At 42.3% G+C, this 19,094-nt stretch overlaps 1 protein-coding gene across 1 annotated transcript in view; it reads right to left on the reverse strand.

Annotated features, from left to right (window-relative positions):
• Nucleotides 1–3,612: 3,612 nt before the first annotated feature.
• Nucleotides 3,613–19,094, reverse strand: part of LOC122804987 (unconventional myosin-X-like) — a 2,302,513-nt gene continuing 2,287,031 nt past the window's right edge. Inside the window, exons 36-37 of the mRNA XM_044075233.1 lie at nt 14,017–14,208; nt 3,613–4,502 (exon numbers count right to left, since the gene is read on the reverse strand). Of these exons, the coding sequence (XP_043931168.1) occupies nt 4,389–4,502; nt 14,017–14,208 (306 nt within the window). The 3' untranslated portion in view covers nt 3,613–4,388. The remainder of the gene's footprint in view (nt 4,503–14,016; nt 14,209–19,094) is intronic.

Below are 19,094 nucleotides of genomic sequence, written 5' to 3' on the forward strand. Positions count from 1 at the left end.
TCACTTCATTTTAAATAATTTACAGATTACAGTTATTTATATAAGTAAAGCAGATAATTTTGAAGGAGACAAGAACTTTTTTTCTAAGATGCTTAAGGAAATGGCTTATTCTGTAAAAACGAAAATTATATGATCAATTCCTGACTCTGCAAGAGACAGAGGCACTTACTGATCCTGAAATGCAGGATCTCAAATTAAAGAAGTTCAAAAAAGCATGATTCTTTGATCAGCAGATTATTAGTATGGATTTAGGTTTAAGGAAAGGGGAACAGTTGTGTCAGATGACAATAAGTGGAGTGATGATCTTTAAAAAGGCTAATTCTATAGCTTTGTGTCAGACACACCTCAATTCAGTGTAAAATTTTGCCAGCACTGCATTGTATATCCCAAAGATAATATATATGATGGGATTCTTATGTAATAATAAATGCTGGCACTAACAGTCAAGATGCAGATACAATACAATGTTGGTGGTCCAGTGCTTTACGCAAAACATGGTAGGGAGCAACAACAGTAGTAATAAGGAATATTATGAAAACATTGTCCCTACTCCTGACTTCATAATAAGTCCCTTTCTTTCCCATTTCTACATGGGGTCAGTGTGTCATAACAACTATTGTCATCTCTCATTTCAGAGCTAATGTCTTACCTTTTTCAGCAGTCATGTCTGATCCCCTCCATCTCTTGGTTGGATGTCCTCTTCGTCTCATGCCTTCTTCCAGTTTCTAGTCTCCCAAATCTTCTTTACCAAATCATTTTCTTTCCTTCGCATGTGAACAAACCACCATAATCCATTCTCCTTGATCTTCTTTGCTACCGGGGCTTCTTTGACTTCTGCTCTGATGGCCTAATTTCTTCATCTGACACAAAGTGCATTCTACTACCTCCACATTAGGAACTTTATCTCAGTCACCTAAAGCTTCCTCAGCTGCTCTACCTTTACTGCCAAAGGTTTTGAGCCATAAAGAAGTAGAGGTTGCACCACTATTTTGTATACTTTTCAGCTTCTTTGGGTGGCTATAGTACCTCTGATTCTAGATGTGACTTCCTTATTCAGATTTTCCTTCTTTTCGATAGCATCTCCAAGACACCTGAAGCTCTTAACCTATTCTATTATTTTACCTTCAATGTCACTTCTCAGCTTCTTCTGATTTCCTACATTTGCTGCCATTATAGCTATCTTATCTGTACTCAGTTTCATCCTATGGGCCCTTCAGTTTTTCATTAATTTCTCCTATCCTTAGCTGAAGTTACTCAGTCTGCTTCTAATGCCATAGTATCTGCCTACAGCAGGTCTGTTGATCTATCAACTCCAACCTGTTTACTAATGTAGTCAATCACCAGTATGAACCGGAATAGCTTCAATACTGAATTTTGATATACACCAACTTCCTCTGGGGCACCTTTTGTAAACAGACAGTGTTTGTACTTATGCCTTTCCTCCTTGTACATTGCCTGTACTAATTCTAACCAAGTTTCTGGAACTTTTAACCATTGTAGGACTACCAAATAAGCTTTTAGGGGATTTAGTATCAAGAGCTTCACTGGAAGGATCATCAAAACAAAATAACCACAGTAATGCTGGCAACAAACAGGCCATCTCTTCAACAATGAAGAAGCATCTGTTTATCAGTTTCCGACAATGAGACTCGTGGAATTATTTTTTGGATGCTGTAAAATATACAATAATACTTATTGGCACAGGGAACTAATCTAAGGGGACGGCGAAAGCCAACACATTCTGGCTAGGCTTATAAATGCCTTCGGGCAGATAGCCTAGTACCCACCTATGAACCTATTAATCGATATTAGTAATAATACTTCTCTGTACTCTTTCTTTAGTGCATTGTGTTTCTTAAAAGTATGAGTATATTAAGCTTGGTTGCTGATTCTTGATATCACACACTGTGATACTCTAGGTTTTATTCTTCTTTCCAGATTGCATGGCTTCCCTTTTTTCCTTTTGTTTTATCCTCATGTTTTCACCCATCCTCTTATACCATTGACTTTAAGACAGCTTTCATGGTTAGCAATATTACACTAATTTGCATTTATGGAGAATAAAAGAAAGGGCAATCTCAAAGCATCCCTAACACTTTCTGTTGTATATAATGTTGGGAATGCTGCATTTTAAGAGGTGTGTATTACCAGAATTTCAAATAATGCCTGCTGGAAATAGTGCACAGCTCAAGTCTTCTGCACAGAAAGTGGACTACACAATAGCAGTAATTCACAAATCTTTCTGTCAAGAACTGTGCCCACCAAACAAACCATCTTTCCTTAAGTCAAAATTGCATTAACACATGTAATAGCAATGCCTATTAAGAAAATGATTATATGATGTAAGCTAAGAGTTATATACTCTCAAGAAGGCTTCACTGGAATCTTCTCAAAAAGACAGAACACATCTTTAACCATCCATAAACCAAACAGGTAAAAACAGAACTTTATATAAATATTAAATATGCAACAGGAGCCTTGTAGGGGGGGTTTTTACACATATGCAAGACTTTCCCCTATAGACGCGCGCGCGCACACACACACACACACACACACACACACACACACACATATATATGAAACTCTGGCTTGTATGCTGACCTGATGGAGAAGATACAAGGGAGGCCCCAACCTGTAAACTGGATGACTGTGATACTAAAACAAGATTCTTATTACAGAGCAGGAGCTAAGGATTGTGTAACTGACAAATGTCCCCTTCCCTACCAGACAGGGCACAAGGGGATGAGCACTTGATTCCTTCCTTTCCACCCTACCATAAAACCCCAAGGGATGATGAAGATCGAATGAAGATGGGAAATAGAAGCCTGTGCATACATCCATGTAAAAGGTACAAGTTTCATAGCAAGACTGTATCCTTGGTAACTCAATTTGGGCGGACACATTCCACATAAGTCACATTGTTTACAAGCAATATATAAAAAAATAAAAACAAGACTTCAGAAAATTTGTCAAATCATTTTTGTTTTGGAATGTGTGCATTTTTTGTACTACAAGGAACATAGTTAAGAATTTTTTGCCACTGTTACCTGCTAATCATCAGTTGCCTGCCTCCTCCTGGCCAACTATGCCATTTCCCATCACCAGAGCGAGGATCGACCTGGAAGGGTCATCATTTAGGCAGTCATAGGGGTGGTTCCGGGATTTTTTGTTATGAAAGGGATGTACAATGAACTGACCATGCTGGTCACCCCCTCACTTTTTATAAAAGGCTTTCCTAACAAGCAGCCTTGCCTTCCTGTTGAGCATAGGTGGTGATTTCCCTAGTCTGCACCTGAGAAACTGCCCCACCATGTGTGATACCCACGTACCCACACCATCCTTCCCCTGGGAGAGGCTAGTGGACCATGCCCCTTCATTCCTCTCCCTCCCTGCATATCTCCATGTTAGGACTACTAAATGAACTCCGGTTGCCTGGGTGACAGTCAGAGCTTCATCCCTTTGTGATAAGGAGTCAAGCATGCAAGTACAAGGAATACCTTAATATTTATCTTTATCATAATACTGGAATCCACCTTACTGCATATTAATAAATGTCATTCTTTCAGATAAGAAAAAGAAACCCCAAATAAATAGACAACAAAGAGATTATTACTTAAAAACCTGAATGGTTGTTCAATAATTTATTAAAGCATCTTGTAAAGCCAGTTACAAATAAAAACAAAAAACAATAGAAAAGTATTCTGACAATAATAAAAAGGCGCACTTAACCTGGGTTGTGGCTGCCGGCAGCCCTCCCAAGAACTACAGTATTCTGTAACAGCAGTATGAGACAAGAGGACTGTAATTTCTAGTCCTCCAATCAGCGTGCAACACCAAAATCATACGTCCTCACCCTTCCACGGTATTCTGTTTGACCAAGGATGGTCCATTGAAATGGTGCCCGTTTCTGAGGGGGAGAAAAGTGGCTTTACATTTCACTTAAAGGCATCTCAATATCCTGGTGGAAGTAAACCTTCTTAAGGCAGTGTTTCAGCAAAAGCAATGTGAATTCACATAAGGAATAATGTATTGCATTTCTGGTGAATATGAACTTTTCATTTTCTGTTGTCCAATTTTTTCTTTCTCCAACAATGACAGAGGTAAAGTAATATGTAAGTCTCTTGTTAATTTAAAAAAAGCTATCTATAGTTTCCTCTTTGGATGGCAGCATGAAATATGAAGGATCTTAACCTGTTCATTTACTGTTGCAAACTACAGCATGGCTATTTTTTAAGAACCATATATGCTTAATAACAGCTACAGGTTATTTAATATATTTCTTCCTGCTGATGTAGATGTCTGAAAACCCTAGGATGGCGACCACTCCTACTGTCAACCTATGGTTCACGGACACTGCTGTGCAAGATCGGCTGCAGAACTGTTCTTCATCACCTTGTCCAAGTGCTGCTCTGACTTTCCTGACTGGTTACAGATTTCACACTGCAGCGCTTCTTCACAATCATATTAATATATGCTCTCATGATTTTAGTGATTTCTCCCACCTAAACACAGAGACAAATGCAGAAAGACAGACAATGTCAGGAAGACAATTGTGTTACTAATAATACAGAGTTAACAAAACACTGTATTGTACATAATTAAGATCAACTACTACTCCTTTAAGACATACTCTACAGAGGTTATACGTAAAATTATCACTTTATGCTAAATATAAAATCTGCAAAACCAAGATGCAACTAAAATATGACAAAGTATTACTGTACTACAGGACTGCTTGGGATGAAGTATGCAGAAAGTACAGTTGTGTACACTTACCATAAATGTAGATGTTAGAGTGTATTCACTGTTGCAGTCATCACATTTGGGTTATCTGCCTACAGGTAGCCCTCAGCCAGCCTAAATACCAGAGTCTTCGGATTTCTGTGTCAGTTGCTTTCGCTTCTTCCATGACGTCAGGTCGTCAGGGGTATAAAACATACAGCTGACGCCATTACATCAGTTTTTCTTGCTACAGATGTCAGGTGCCCCCACAACAGTAAGCAATTATATGGTATGGTACACCCCTATCAAAAAGCAAATACACAAGAAAAAAGATCTATATACCAAACAAGAAGGAAAGGCAGAGGCAAGAGAAGTCAGAAGGCTGGAGGGAGGGTAACCAGGACTGCAACAGTGAATACAGTCGAACATCTACATTTATGGTAAGTGTACACAACTGCACTATGTTCTTCGTGTTTCACTGTTGCAGTCATCACATTTGGGTTGATTCCCAAAGCTAAGGAAGGGAGGAGGTAGTTAAAGAGCATTACGGCCAGCTATTAAGCCCTGCAAGACTGCTGTGTCAAATCCAGCTCTAGATTTGGAAATGACAAGCAGGTGGTAATGCTTGGTGAAGGTATGTACAGAGCTCCAGGTAGCAGCTTCCAGGATGTCCCTGGTAGGGACTCCTCTGAGAAATGCCGTAGAGGTAGATGCAGCCCTGGTGGAATGTGATCTTATCCCCTGTGGGGTAGGTTTTCCATGGTGCTTGTAGCAGAAGTGAATGCAATGGGCTATCCATTTGGAAATGGTTTGCTTTGAAATGCCATTCCCCTCTGCCCCTGTAGCAAAGCCAGCTAGCAGCTGGTCAGATTTTCTGAGAGGCTTAGTCCTGTCCAAATAGAATCTAGGTTGTCTGTGCATGTCCAGAGAGTGCAGTATCCATTCACCTTTGTTTTGTGGATTAGGGAAAAAAAGTAGGCAAATGAATGGACTGGTTTAGGGCCACACTAGACACCACCTTAGGCATAAAGGAAGGATTAGTCCTGAGGGTAACCCTGTCTGTACGGAAGATAATGAAGGGTTCCACTGCCATGAGGGCCTGTAACTCTGACACTCTTCTTGCTGAAGTGATGGCTAGAAGTAAGGCTGTTTTCCAAGAAAGGAATTTCAACTCTACTGTTGGAGCCGGCTCAAGGTGGGGGGGGGGGGGGCTGAGCTTTTCCAATACAAAGTTAAGGTCCCAGGCTGGAGTGGGATCTCTCCTGGGGGGGGTTTAAAATTTTGGCCCCTCTAAGGAATTGTTTTAGCAAGGGGTGAGAGAAGAGGGGTGGCTCAGTATTATAATGTGCTGAAATGGCAGAGGCATGAATCTTAATTGACGAGAAGGATAGAACCCTTGTGGAGCTTCTCTGTTAAGTACTCTAGAATATGAGGTAACCTGGGCACCATTGTGGCCATCTCCCGAGCCTGGCTCCAGGAGCAGTATCTTTTCCACTTTTCAGCATAAGATTTTCTGGTACTAGGCCTCCTTGCCTCCAGAATGGCATCCTTCACCTCCTTACTGAGGGATGCTAGAGCAGAGCTCATGGAATTAGCCAGGCTGCAAGGTTCAGGGTTTGAAACTTAGGGTGCAGAATCTGGCCCGCTTGCTCTGACAGCAGGGAAGGGGTCTGAGGCAGGTGCCATGGTTGTAGCAGTGTCAGACTGCACAAGAGGGGGTACCAGTCCTAGCATGGCCAGTCTGGTGCAATCAGTATTGTTCTTGGCTTGTCCTATTTGATCTTTAGTAGAACTTTCGAGAGGAGGAGCAGAGGGGGAAAGGTATAAACAGAGAGGCTTTCCCAGGTAAAGGACAGGGCATCCACTTTCCAAGCTTGACTGTGAGGAGTTCTGGTGCAGATTTTGTTAAATTGGTAGTTCTGTGGGGAGGCAAACAGGTCTACCTCTGGGGTCCCCCATTTGTTCCTCAAGAGGTTGAATATTTTGGGCTCTTGTTTCCATTCGTATGGGTCCATGAGATTTCTGCTTAGGTCGTCTGCCAGTGAATTTAGTTTGCCTAGCAGGAATTAAGCTTGTAGGTGCACTTGGTAGCTCAAGGCTGTGCTCCACAGAGCCATGGCTAGTCTGCAGAGAGGGTAAGAGTGGGTTCCCCCCTGCTTGTTTATGTACCACATAACTGTGGTGTTGTCTGTCCTTACCAATAGTTGTCCTGGGAAAATAAGGTCTTTGAAGGCTGTTAAAGAATTTTGTACAGCTAACATTTCTTTTTGGTTGATATGCAGGTGCATCTGTCTCGGGTTCCATTTGCCCTGAATGCACTGCCCTGCCATGTGAGCCCCCCATGCATAGTCTGATGCATCTGTTGTTAGGGTTTGTGCGGCAGGGGGCAGAGTGAAAGGGAGTCCCTTGTTGTGGTAGCAGGCCTCTGCCCACCAAAGGAACTCTGTCCTTAGACAAGGAATGATAGGAATCATTGTCTCCAGGTCCTGAGAATGTTGACACCATAAACTTTTTAGATACCATTAGAGTTTCCTCATATGCAGTCTTGCATATGGAATTAGCAGAATGCAAGAGGCCATTAACTCCAGGGCTTGCAGTATTTTCCTTGCAGATGGCTGGGTTTTTGTGGCCAATAGTTTGAAGTAGGTTGTCAAATAAACTTGTTTCTATGGAGTGAGGAATGTCATCTGGGAAGCTGTGTTCAAGCTTGCTCCCAGGAATACAATCTGTTGGCAGGGTACTAGGTGAGATTTCTTTTCGTTGATGGTATACCCCAGTGAGGACAGAAGATTCTTTACAAATGACAGGTGCTGTAATAGCAAGTCCTGACTTTCTGCCTGAAACAGACCATCATCCAGATATGGGTAAATTTTAATATTTCTCTGCCTGTAAAAATGCAATGGCTTGAGCTAGACACTTTGTGAACACCCTGGGCGCAGTAGATAAGCCAAAGGTAAGTGCAGAGAACTGAAAGTGCATGGAGCCCACCCTGCAACATAGGTATTGTCTGCAGGATTCTCTTATTGGGATGTGCAGGTAAGCATCCTTTAAGTCTAAGGTTGCCAGCCAGGCATCCTTAGCTAGCATAGAAAGAAGCTGTTGAGTTAGCATTTTGAAATTTGGAACCACCAGAAAGGTGTTGAGAATAGAGGGGTTCAGGATAGGATGCCCGGAGTTTTCTTTTCTGGGTACCAGAAACAGTCTTGAATAAAGACCTTGTCCCCTTAGTTCTGCTGGGACAGGTTGAATAGCCCTGATACTGAGAAGGAAAAGAACCTGCTGTTGGGCCTCTGCCCATTGACTTGGGGGGAGGTCTGGCCAACCACTTGGGGTTGGTAGTGTGTGGAAGTGGAATCTGTATTCTCGCGAAACTAGGTTTAAAACCCATTTGTCCTGGGTAATGAGTTTCCAGTTTTTTGCATGTAGGGCGAGCTTTCCTCCTAAGGGAGCAAGTAGTTGAGCACGGCTTGGAAGGGTTAAGGTTAAGTCATTGTGCCATTTTTCCATAGAGGGGTGGCTTACTACTCACTGCGTTGGAAGTGGGAGCCCCCCACTGCTTAGATCTGTGTGTAGCCTGAGACTGAAGTCTTGGTGGTCTGCCGTTCCTAGGACTGGACTGAGAAAGCCTGGAAGGGACTGGAAAGGACCAGTTCTTTGAAGGCCAATATCAACTGAATCTGGGAGGTTGTACTTGTAGGAAATCTTTAAAAGTTTGCATAGATTTAGCTTTTTCCTCCATCTTTTTGAGGACTTCCTCTGCTTTGTTGCCAAAAAGGCCGTCTTGGTTTAAGGATGCATTCAGTAATTTAGCTTTAACATGATCTGGCAGGTTTTGTTCCTTAAGCCAAGCATGTCTTCTAAGTACAGACCCAGTGACAGCAGCCCTGCAAGATGCTTCTAAAGAATCAAAACCAGATTGCAAAGTATGTTTACCACCTTGTTCTGCAGACTGCATTAAATCTTGCCAGTCTTTGTGTTCAGTACATTCAGGAATCAACATAATTTTCTGTTTAAGTAGTCCCATAATATGCTGCTGATACTTTAGCATATGAAACTGACAATTTAGAGCCGTAACGGTCAAAGTAGCAGAAGTGTAAACCTTCTTACCCCATCTGTCTAAGGCTCTAGAATCTCCATCAGAAGGGGTAGGGTTTTTGGCAGCAGTAGCCTTAATGCCTTTTGATCCTTGGGAAATGGTCTCTGGACCCGCAGTAGGATTCTTAAAGAGGAACTTGTGAGAGTCAGATACTCTGGAGTACCTGTCAGGTTTTCTGGGAGCTGGAGGGTGCCTGGGGTAAGGCTAGATTCCAAGAAAACATCATCTACAATAGCTAGAACAGGAGGGATAGCTACAGGCCTGTGTTGAGGCAGGAGTAAGAATTCTCTAAGTCTCTTTTTGGACTTAGAATAGTCCTGGCTTTCCCAGCGGAAATGCTCCCTAAGGATATGCAAAGTTTCACCAAAAGAAAAGTCTTCTGGTGGAGAAGCAGAAGGAATGGAATCCTCTGCATCAGAATCTTCATAAGTAGATAAGGGCAAATCCTGGTAATCAGAAGGAGCAGAGATATCAGATTTCTGATCAGAAGAATCAGAAAGAAAATCAGTTCTAGGTCTCTTAGAGGGGGAAGGCTGGCTTCCCCAAATTAAGGTAACAAGGTCTTCAGCCATTCTAAGCATTTGTTTTTGAGCCATATGGGCCTGAGTCAACGGTTTGGTCATTGGTTTTCTAGGCGTAGTGCGAGTTTTAGGCCTGAGGAATTCGGTACTTCTAGTTGGAAACGATGCTGTCGGTTCAATATGAAAGTCTGTAGGCCTGAATACACCCTCAGAAGCTGGTGCCTGCACAGTGGCTCTGGACCCATCCAAGGTAGAGACATCTGCAGGTTCCATAGTTTAAGAAGCATCTCGCGGCATACCGGACTCTGAATGGGTCTCAGTAGAGGCCTGCGAATCTGTAGTAGCAGGTAGGGGCTGCGAAAGCGCCTCACTGAGTACCGACAGACTGACCACTAGCTTAACGGAAGCATCGTTGGCAGTTTTGAACCTATGCGATCTGTCTCTATGTTTCTTCAGAAGATCGGTAGTCGGATGGCTTAACGAAGCCATTTCAGTGTATGAAGATTGAGAACGAAAGTATTTAGCTACAAAAATAGCCCGAAGACAAATAGTTTGGGCGTTGAACAAGGCACAAAACAGACAGTGTGGGATGTTGTGGCCTGGGCCTAAACAGGTGACGCAGTAACAATGAAAATCGCTATGAGGTATTTGCTTTCCAGAGGCAAGACAAGTGTTAATTTTTTCTGACATCGGTTAGAGCAAGAAACAAGGATCCCCAACGGGGTACTTATATTTTTTGAAGACTTCGGGTCTGAAACTCGAAAACGAAAATTTCAGGAGTCGGCTGACCGGTACTTGCTTCTGATATGGGCACTGCACGGCAAGAACGACTGATGGAATGGTGTCGGCTGCATGTTTTATACCCTTGATAACCTGACGCCATCGAAGAAGTGACAGCATCCAATGCAGAAATCCGAAGACTCTGGTATTCAGGCCAGCTGAGGGCTACCAGTAGGCAGATAACCCAAATGTGATGACTGCAACAGTGAAACACAAAGAACATCTGGATTCATTGGGTAAATGTGTTTTATGATGTCCACTCCCTTCCCCCAAAGAGAAAAAAAAAAAAAAAATTTGCATCACTGTCCTGCAAGTCTTTAAAATGCATATTTATTTACTTAGTTCTTAGAGGGTAAGTGATTTGGTTCCCATGGATCATTTTCATCCAAAATCTAGGTACAAGGTAACAAAATACACTAGTACTCGCACAATAAATAAATGCAAATCAACTAAATGAGCTATGAAAAAGTCATATGCTGTAATAGAAGAGACTGGAGCAGGATAATTTTGTTTCAATAGAGTTATGTCACAAAATTTATTTTACTTCACTTACTTGTGAACCAAGTAAAGCAGCTAATGCTCAACTGCCTCTTCTCAGGGGAAACCCAAAAGCACTGCCTAGTCATAATAGTCATACAAGCAGGAAAATGGAGATTGAGAGAATCAAACCCAGGACTACAGTATGAAGCTCTAGCAGCTCCTAGCTGTTTAACCATCTATAGCTGACATTTTTTGGAAAGGAAGACCACCACCTGGTGCTGCCAAATGTATCCAGTGGAGAGTTGGTAGTGTGCCAGTTCTCAGCATCTCTCCAAGTGTTGAGAGTAATTATAATGTGCATGCAAGTTTCACATGTCCACACTCTTCTATACACAGTGAGCTTGTATGCAAGGCCTGACTGAAAGAAGTCTGTCACTGGTTTTGCAGTGAAAAAAATCTTCTCAACTTTCTACAATCTTGAGATACAATGTGAAGCTTGCCATTAACAGTTAGTGATCACATGGACTAAGACAGGGAGTTTGCTGTGCAATCACACTTGAAATTCTAGAAGAGGGTCCACAATACAAGTTGGGACAGTCTCAGTTTGACTAAAGATACCTGAGAAAACAACAGGATTACCATTAGGGCTGCAGATGAGCAAAATCATGCTCATTTCCTTTAAGGGGCTATGTACAATGCTTCAGACTTGTCAGTGCCCCAAGCATGCTGCCTGGTCTGTAGCCATAGCACGAAGTGAGTTAAGGCTTTTGCCCTCCAGTGCCATGACTGGGAATTAGGTAATATTAGCATACAATGTTAATGTGGGGAACCCATACAGCAAGTGCTCTTACTGGCTGGTGCACCTCTGCATCACGACTTAGGCGGACTGTGGTAACACAGTTTTTCACTGGTGGTATTTTTTTAATGTGCAAAGTAGGCTCTTTTTTAGTGCAACTCTGAAGTATTTCTCAGCTCTGGCAGTTGAACAACACTTCAGCAGAAAGTGCGATCACTGCAATCGCAACAACCTCAGCTGTACCTGTATTGTTCAGGTCTCATAAGTAAGCCCCCTTGGGACCAGACTGTGTGCAATTGGAATGATGTTTGTCAATTGTTTATAATCCTTTTTGGGGAGGGGGGGATAAAATACATTTGTACACCATGTATGGCATACTATGCTTAAATAATGCAGCAAGATGGCATACAATGTCTCACCCCATTTTGTAAATTCCTGTGACCTTACCCTCACAACAACCTCTCTGTAACCATCAAATAGTCACAGCACAAATCAGGTTAATGTCACTATGTACATAGTACCTTTACACATACTAACCTTTCAAAACCTCAAACTTCCATTGCAAACTTCTAAACTTCACTGCTTTCTTTTGCTCTTCTACTGCTACACTGCATCCACCTGTTATGACCTTGACCTATTACATACTAAAACTACAGTTATTTACTTAAATTCACCACTATACCAATGTGTATGCTTTATAGTATCTGTTTACTTTACAATGGAAAATAAATATAAAAATGTTCTATGGATTAAACAGGTCTCTGGTGCACCTTTCTACAGTGTAACTGTGCACACTATTTATGAATAGTGTCCTCACTGCACAATGGCATACAGTACTCCGCATACATTTAGTATGTTGCCATTCAGGATTCTGATTCATAGACATGGATCGTGAACCATAAGGCTGGCATTATTTTTATTTACTTATTTTTTTTTAACTGTCCTCGCCCTACTTGCCATTGTTGTCGCTCATACTCCCAGAGAGCCTGTTCATTCCTCTTTTTCCATTTATCAGGGTAGCATCCCAGAAGAATCCTGCTGCAATCCTGTAGGTGGCCCCCCTTTCTCCAGGGAGAGGATGCACTTATGACTATTTGCTTTAAGCCCACAGGATTCCCTATCCTATCCTTCACTTTCTGCTTCCCAGGAGGAGTGGCTGTATCTTATTGTAACTCTGTAGGTGGGCTCACCCTCTCCACGGAGACAAAACCTCTTGGCCCATACTGAAAAGTGAGAACCTCAGGGGGCATGAGATATGCATCTCTTCCTTCAATATTTGGAATGTAGGAAAGGAGAATCTCTAATTTGGCGGTGTCACAGGCATCACCAGCCATGCTACCAGCTCAGTCAGACCCCACCAACCACCACTCTAGTGGTACTCCACCTGCAGCTAAGACAACATGCCCCAGGGGACAAGATGAAACCTCAGACTCTCCCCCTGAAAAGGGCAAGTTGACATAAGCTGTTCATTCCCACCCCCTTGACCAGATCTTCCAGTGCTTGAGTCACTAATTGAACTTGGGTGGGTTGGGACCCCTACTCTTTATAAACTCCACTTACAAGTGCATAGTACATAGTGCTGTACTAACTGCTCCTGTTCCAAAGTTCATCACTAATCCCATCTGCAGTGCAACAGCTGCTGCATTCTGGTGTGGTACATGACGTAAAAACAAAGTACATCAGGGAGACTGCTGCACTGCCAAGCGCATCATGAGATTATTCACAGCTGGAATCCTATAGTTTACCCTATAGGTATTCTGATGGTGATGTGTTTTTACACTGTATACATTTGGAAAGGGGATTATTTTCATTTGTACTCCATACACAGAGTACTATAGCGACACAATGGGATAAGACTGCATACGACGTCTTATAGTTTTATAAATCTCTAAGAGATCTTGTGTGCCATCCCTATTTCATGGTGCAGAATTTTTACAAATAGGATCCTAAGAAATATTTTAGTGAAAGAAACCCAAGCTTATGGAACACATCTCACTAGCATCATATATTGACAATGCTCTATGCAATACTGCCACAGAGGTTCAATCTTTTTTTTTTCATTTTTTTTGTTAGCTTTTTTTTATTTTCAAGATGTTACAGGGATTCTAATTATGCTGTCCACTGTCAGTGTGTGTCAAAAGTAAAAATATCAACAAGCTTTTGGCTCTCAGGTGAATGAACCTATAAAATCCTGAATTACAAGCAGGTGACCCCTGTACTCTAGTGTCACGGCCTTTACCATGAAGATTCAAGGACCATATCCCACTCCTTTCTATTGCAATAACTACATTCCACTAGAAGGATGTGCATCAAATTTGAATGAATCGTGATGAAGAAGATTCACAAAAGTGGAACAGGTACTGTTGAGCTTTTTATTTTTTGCAAATATATGCAAATCTCACAGTTAACTAACCCAGCTTTATGTTTGCTCATATTTGGTAACAACCTGCAGTACCCACACACAAATGCTTCTATTTCCTGAAGCATACTCCCCAGAATGAAAATTTCACATTGAATCAACTGTTTTATTTACATTTATTTATTTTTGAGAATTGTCACATTTCTTAAGCTGGTAATACTGAGGGAAGTATAGCAATTCAAAAACCGCTTTAATAGCTTACCTGAGGTGTTTCAAAGAACATCTCTCGCTCATCTACTGTGATTTTGTAGGTGTTCGGCTGAGGAGCCCCAAAAAACACAATGTGCTCATACTGGAATGTTTCTAAGGGTTTTGGATCACCACGTTTATACACAGACACGTTTTCTGCACTAACTCCCAGCCAGAGGTCATTCGGAAACCCTCCTTCTTTGCACTAAGAGAATAAAACAATTACAGTGTATGGTGGAGCAATATTAAGAGTTTTTTTTTGACAACATGATTCTCAAGATTTATACATCAGTGTTCAGAATTTTCTTTTTTACTTAAATTATAATATGTCTTGTTATTGATACTAGCCCACTTCTCACAACATTTACTTGTATAGGTCAAGGTTTGCAGTTCATCAAAAAAGTGTTTCAGCACATTAAGTTTTCATAACATTCCGCATTCCTCCAACAAGCCTTACTTTTATACTTCCTGCACTGTATTTTACTAATTTATCAGAGTTAATAGGCTTTGCCCTGTTACTTTTTATACACTTCTTAAAGGGGACTCAAAAGACCAAGATATTTCACTTCTAGCAATACCTTTTACTGCTTAACATATAAAAGAATAACATATCAGATAACTTGTGTATAAGTAAGTTTAAACATACATGTGCAAACACACCAATAACCAACAGAATCCTACAGGTAAAATAGAAAAAGTTATGTACTCACCATAACATTCCATCTGTATTGTCAAATTTTCATCTCTCCTCACATATGGGTCTGGATCTGATCCATCAGATCTGACTCTGCCATTAGAAAGCTTGTGGCAACCAAAAAGCTCTTGGATACCTCAATTTACCCACAATGCATCTCTCCCCATTACCTCAGATCTTGTTTGCTATAATTATATCCATACAAAAAGGAATTTTAGTGTTTAATACCCAAAAGGATCTTAAAGGAGACAATTTCTGGAGTATAAGGAAAACACCCTAATCACTGAGAATCTCTTCCTGTTCAACCAAGAATCACAAGGAAGGGGGTTGGAGGGAGGGGATGTGAGGAGAGATGAAAAACTGACAATAAAGATGGAACGTTATGGTGAGTACATAACTTCTTTATCTGATTGTCAATTTTTCATCTCATAACAACAAATGGGACCAAGTCCCAAGCTACCTTTGCCCTGGGTGGACTCATGGGAGAATATTCTTCAGAACCATTGCATCAAAGGAGGCCCTTCTCCTGGAGACCAAATCTAATGTGTAATGAGTGATAAAGGTATGATGGTTTGCCCATGTGGTTGCTGCACAAATATCCAAGGAAGCATTTGTCTGGAAAATTGCAGATGCAGCCATCGCCCTGGTAGAGTGAACTGGAATGGATTTAAGAGGTTTCATGTCTTTTGAGGTGTAAAGGAAGCAAATGCAACTAGAAAACCATTTTGATAAGGTAACCTTGGAAACTGGTAAGCCTTTCCTAGGGCCTGCAAATGCAATAAACAATTGGTTTGCTTTCCAAAACTCTTTAGTTCTCTGTAAATAGAAACTTAACTGTCTATGAACATCCAATAAATGTAGCATATTTAAATAAAGATAATGCCAGCCTTACTACTAAAATTATACATTTGCCTGTTTTCTTCCCTAGTCTGATTAATATCTGTTTGTGAAACAACTTTGGGCAAAAAAGAGGGATTGGTAAGCAAAGAGACTCTGTCTTTATGAAATACGGGGGCTGGGAAGATAGTACCCGAATTTCTGATATCCATCTCATAGACATGACAGCCACCGAAAAGATAGTTTTCCATGGCAGAAACTTAATATCACAAGTTGCTGCAGGTTCGAAGGGTGGTTGAACAATCAGATGTAGAATGAAATTAAGATCCCAAGTGGGAAAAGGATCCTTGTGGGGAGGTCTTAACATGGTCCCTTTTAAGAAGGCTTTGCAAAGTCTGTGGGAAATGAGAGAAGTCTATCCTGATGTGAAAATTTGAAATGGCTGCTAACTGGATATTAATAGTAGAAGCCACAGCTCTGTTACTGAAAAGATGGACTAAAATTCTAGAATAGAGTGAATGAGAGCCGTGACAGGATCTATATTGTGTTGTTGAGCCCAAATTACAAACTTCTTCCATTTATTCCTACAGTGTTTTTGAGTGAATAACTTATGGGAGGACATCAGAATATGATGCATCAGGGAGGAAAACAGACTGTCCGGCAATCAACAGAACTGCAGGAACCAAGCCATCACAACTTGAGTTTGTGAAGGTTGGGATGAAGCAATCCTATCAGGTGTGACAGTAGGTCTGGAAAGGGTTCCAGAATCCAGGGCTCCTTCTGTAAATGAAGCCAGAAGAAAGGAAACCAGATTTCTGAAGGCCAATATGGGGTAATGAGGATTACTGCTCTTTTCAACCTGTTGGCTTTCTGAAGGAATTTTGGAATCTATGGAATGGTGGGAAAGGCATACAATAGTCTGGGAGGCCAATCGTATACTACAGCATCCCTCGGGGACTGCCCAGTAGAGGAATTAGGACAAAATAGCTGCTGCATTTGTTGTTTAGGGGAGAGACAAAGAGGTCGGCTGGTCCCATGTGTGGAAAATGTTCTCCACTACATTCTGGTTGAGGGACTACTCATGAGGCATGACAATGGCTCTGCTCAACTTGCCGCTGTGACATTGGGCCTTCTCAGAATGTGCATTGCTAAAGAAAATGGTTGGACAAGATCTCCCATTGCCACACTGAGCACTTCTTAACACAGAGGGTATGATCTGCTTCCTCCTTGCTTGTTTATGTACCACTGGGGCGGCCACGGTAGTGCAGCAGTTAGCGCTGTTGCCTCACAGCAAGAGGTTCTCCAGTTCGATCCTTGGCTGGGGTGCCTTCTGTGCGGAGTCTGCATGTCCTCTCTGTGATTGCGTGGGTTTCCTCCGGGTGCTCCGGTTCCTCCCACATCCCAAAGACATGCTGTAGGTGGATTGGACACTCTAAATTGGCCCTAGGTGTGAGTGCACGTGTGCGCCTTCTGTAGAAGGTTGGGCACCAGGCTGGCAACTCGATACTGTAAAACTCCACTGCCAATCATGAGCAGACAAGTGATCTGTTGCGGCGACCCCTAACTGGGAAAAAGCCGAAATAAGAAGAAGCAGAAGAAACATGTTGCTTGACTGAATCGCTACCGTCCCCAGAGGAACAGCAGTCTGAAATGCAGCACTGCCCTCATCTCCAGGAAGTTTATGTGCAGCTTGGCCTTGTCTACGGACCAACTTCCTTGAACCATCTTCCCCAGATAATGCCCCCCCCCCCCAAAATCTGGAAAGCATCCGTGGTCACCGTAGCCTGTGGCTGAGTGGGAACAAATGGTTGATCTTGTGTCACCTGTTTTGAATGAATCAACCATGAAAGATTCCTTTCACATATGTCTGTCATAAGAGTTTGGTCAGACATCGGTTGTTGAATTATAGACCACTGAGCAGCCAGAAACCATTGTAGGATTCACATGTGAAACCTGGCTAATGGAACCAAAACAATGACCACAGCCATAGATGCCAACACCTGTACAACATGGCGGGCAGCTACCTTGTTTCTGATTAACTGTGAAGTTTGCCATCTGATTGTTAACATTCTTGAAGGAGGGAGTTTTGCAATCACCTGACTGGTGCCTAGTACTGCCCCTATGAACTCTAGTGTTTGAGTGGATTCTAAATGGGATTTTTGGTAATTTATGGTTATGCCTAGCTCAGAATGAACTTGAAGAACAGTCTCTCTTGCGCAGATAAGTAGAAGCCTGGTCGGGGTGGATATGAGCCAGTTGTCTAAATAAGGAAACACCTGGGAATCCTTGTCATCTCAGGTTAGCCACAACCACTGCCATGCATCTGGTGAACACTCTGGGAGTGGTAGTGAGACCTAAGGGCAGTGCTCTGAAGTCATAATGACTGTCTCCCAGTCAGAAGCATAGATATATTCTGGAGCATCTGTCCATTTTTATATGGTAGTATGCATCCTGAAGATCTATAGAGCACATCCAATTGTCCTCTTCCAGAAAAGACAGTATGGATTGCACCATGACCATTCTGAACTTGCAATGTCGAACTGACTTGTTCAGCCTGCTGAGATCCAGGATTGGTCTCTAGTCCAGTTTTCTTTGGAGCCAAAAAGAACCTTGAGTAAGTTCCCAGTCCACTCTGATCTCGGGGGACCTCTTGGATGACTCTTTCCAACAATTTTTAAATTTGAATGACTGCTTGATCCCTTTGACTGGGTGGAACATCTGGGATTTTCTTGCTGGGATGGGGTTGTTGAGAAAAAGGAATTTTGTAACCTCTGGATATTATCCTCTGCACCCACATATCGGAAGCTATCTTTTGCCAGACTCTCCAGTGCAGGGATAGTCAACCCCTGATTGCCTCCAGAGGTGGACAATTGGGCCTCCCTTCAAGAGCACTGAAAGGGCTTCCCAAAGAAAGACTCCTGGGACCCTTGGTTCTGCAGACCTCTTCTGCCGTGAGGGCAATGTCTTCCATTATTGCTTCCTCCTCTGCCTCTGGGGGAAAACTCTCCACGTGTGTCTTGGTAGGAGTCTTGAGACTTCTTGAACCACAATTTTCCACTGCCTCTCTGATCCTTAGGATAAGGTCTCAGAGGAGCCGAAAAACTTGTGCCCACAGCAGAAAGGGTCTTACCTTCCTTATCCCACTTGGATTGGGCATCTTTGACTTTGGGACCAAAAAGAGATGTGCCGTCAAATGGAGCATTGATGAACAGAGACTTAAAAGGTTCCACAAAATCGTGAAGGCACATCCAGGCATGCCACCTCATAGAGGTGCCGGAACCTGCCGCTCTGCTCTTCCTTCAGTTGCATGCGCGATGAGCCTCATGGAAGAGTTGGCTGCTGAATGTAGGGTGGCTAAATGGGAAGCTACTTTCTCTTTAGCTCCCTCAGCTACTGCTTCTTCAAGGGTATCTGACAGCTCCTTCATCAGATCCTTTTGTAACCTGGAGAAATGCAAAATATAATTCAGTGACTGCAAGGCAAAGGTCACTTAAGAGAACACACACTTCCCAGATCTATCCATCGTCCTAGAATCCTTATTAGGAGGATGGACAGTTGAA

Source organism: Protopterus annectens, chromosome 6.part0 (assembly GCF_019279795.1).
Source record: "Protopterus annectens isolate FY-2018-M chromosome 6.part0, PAN1.0, whole genome shotgun sequence".
Classification (NCBI taxonomy): Eukaryota; Metazoa; Chordata; order Ceratodontiformes; family Protopteridae; genus Protopterus; species Protopterus annectens.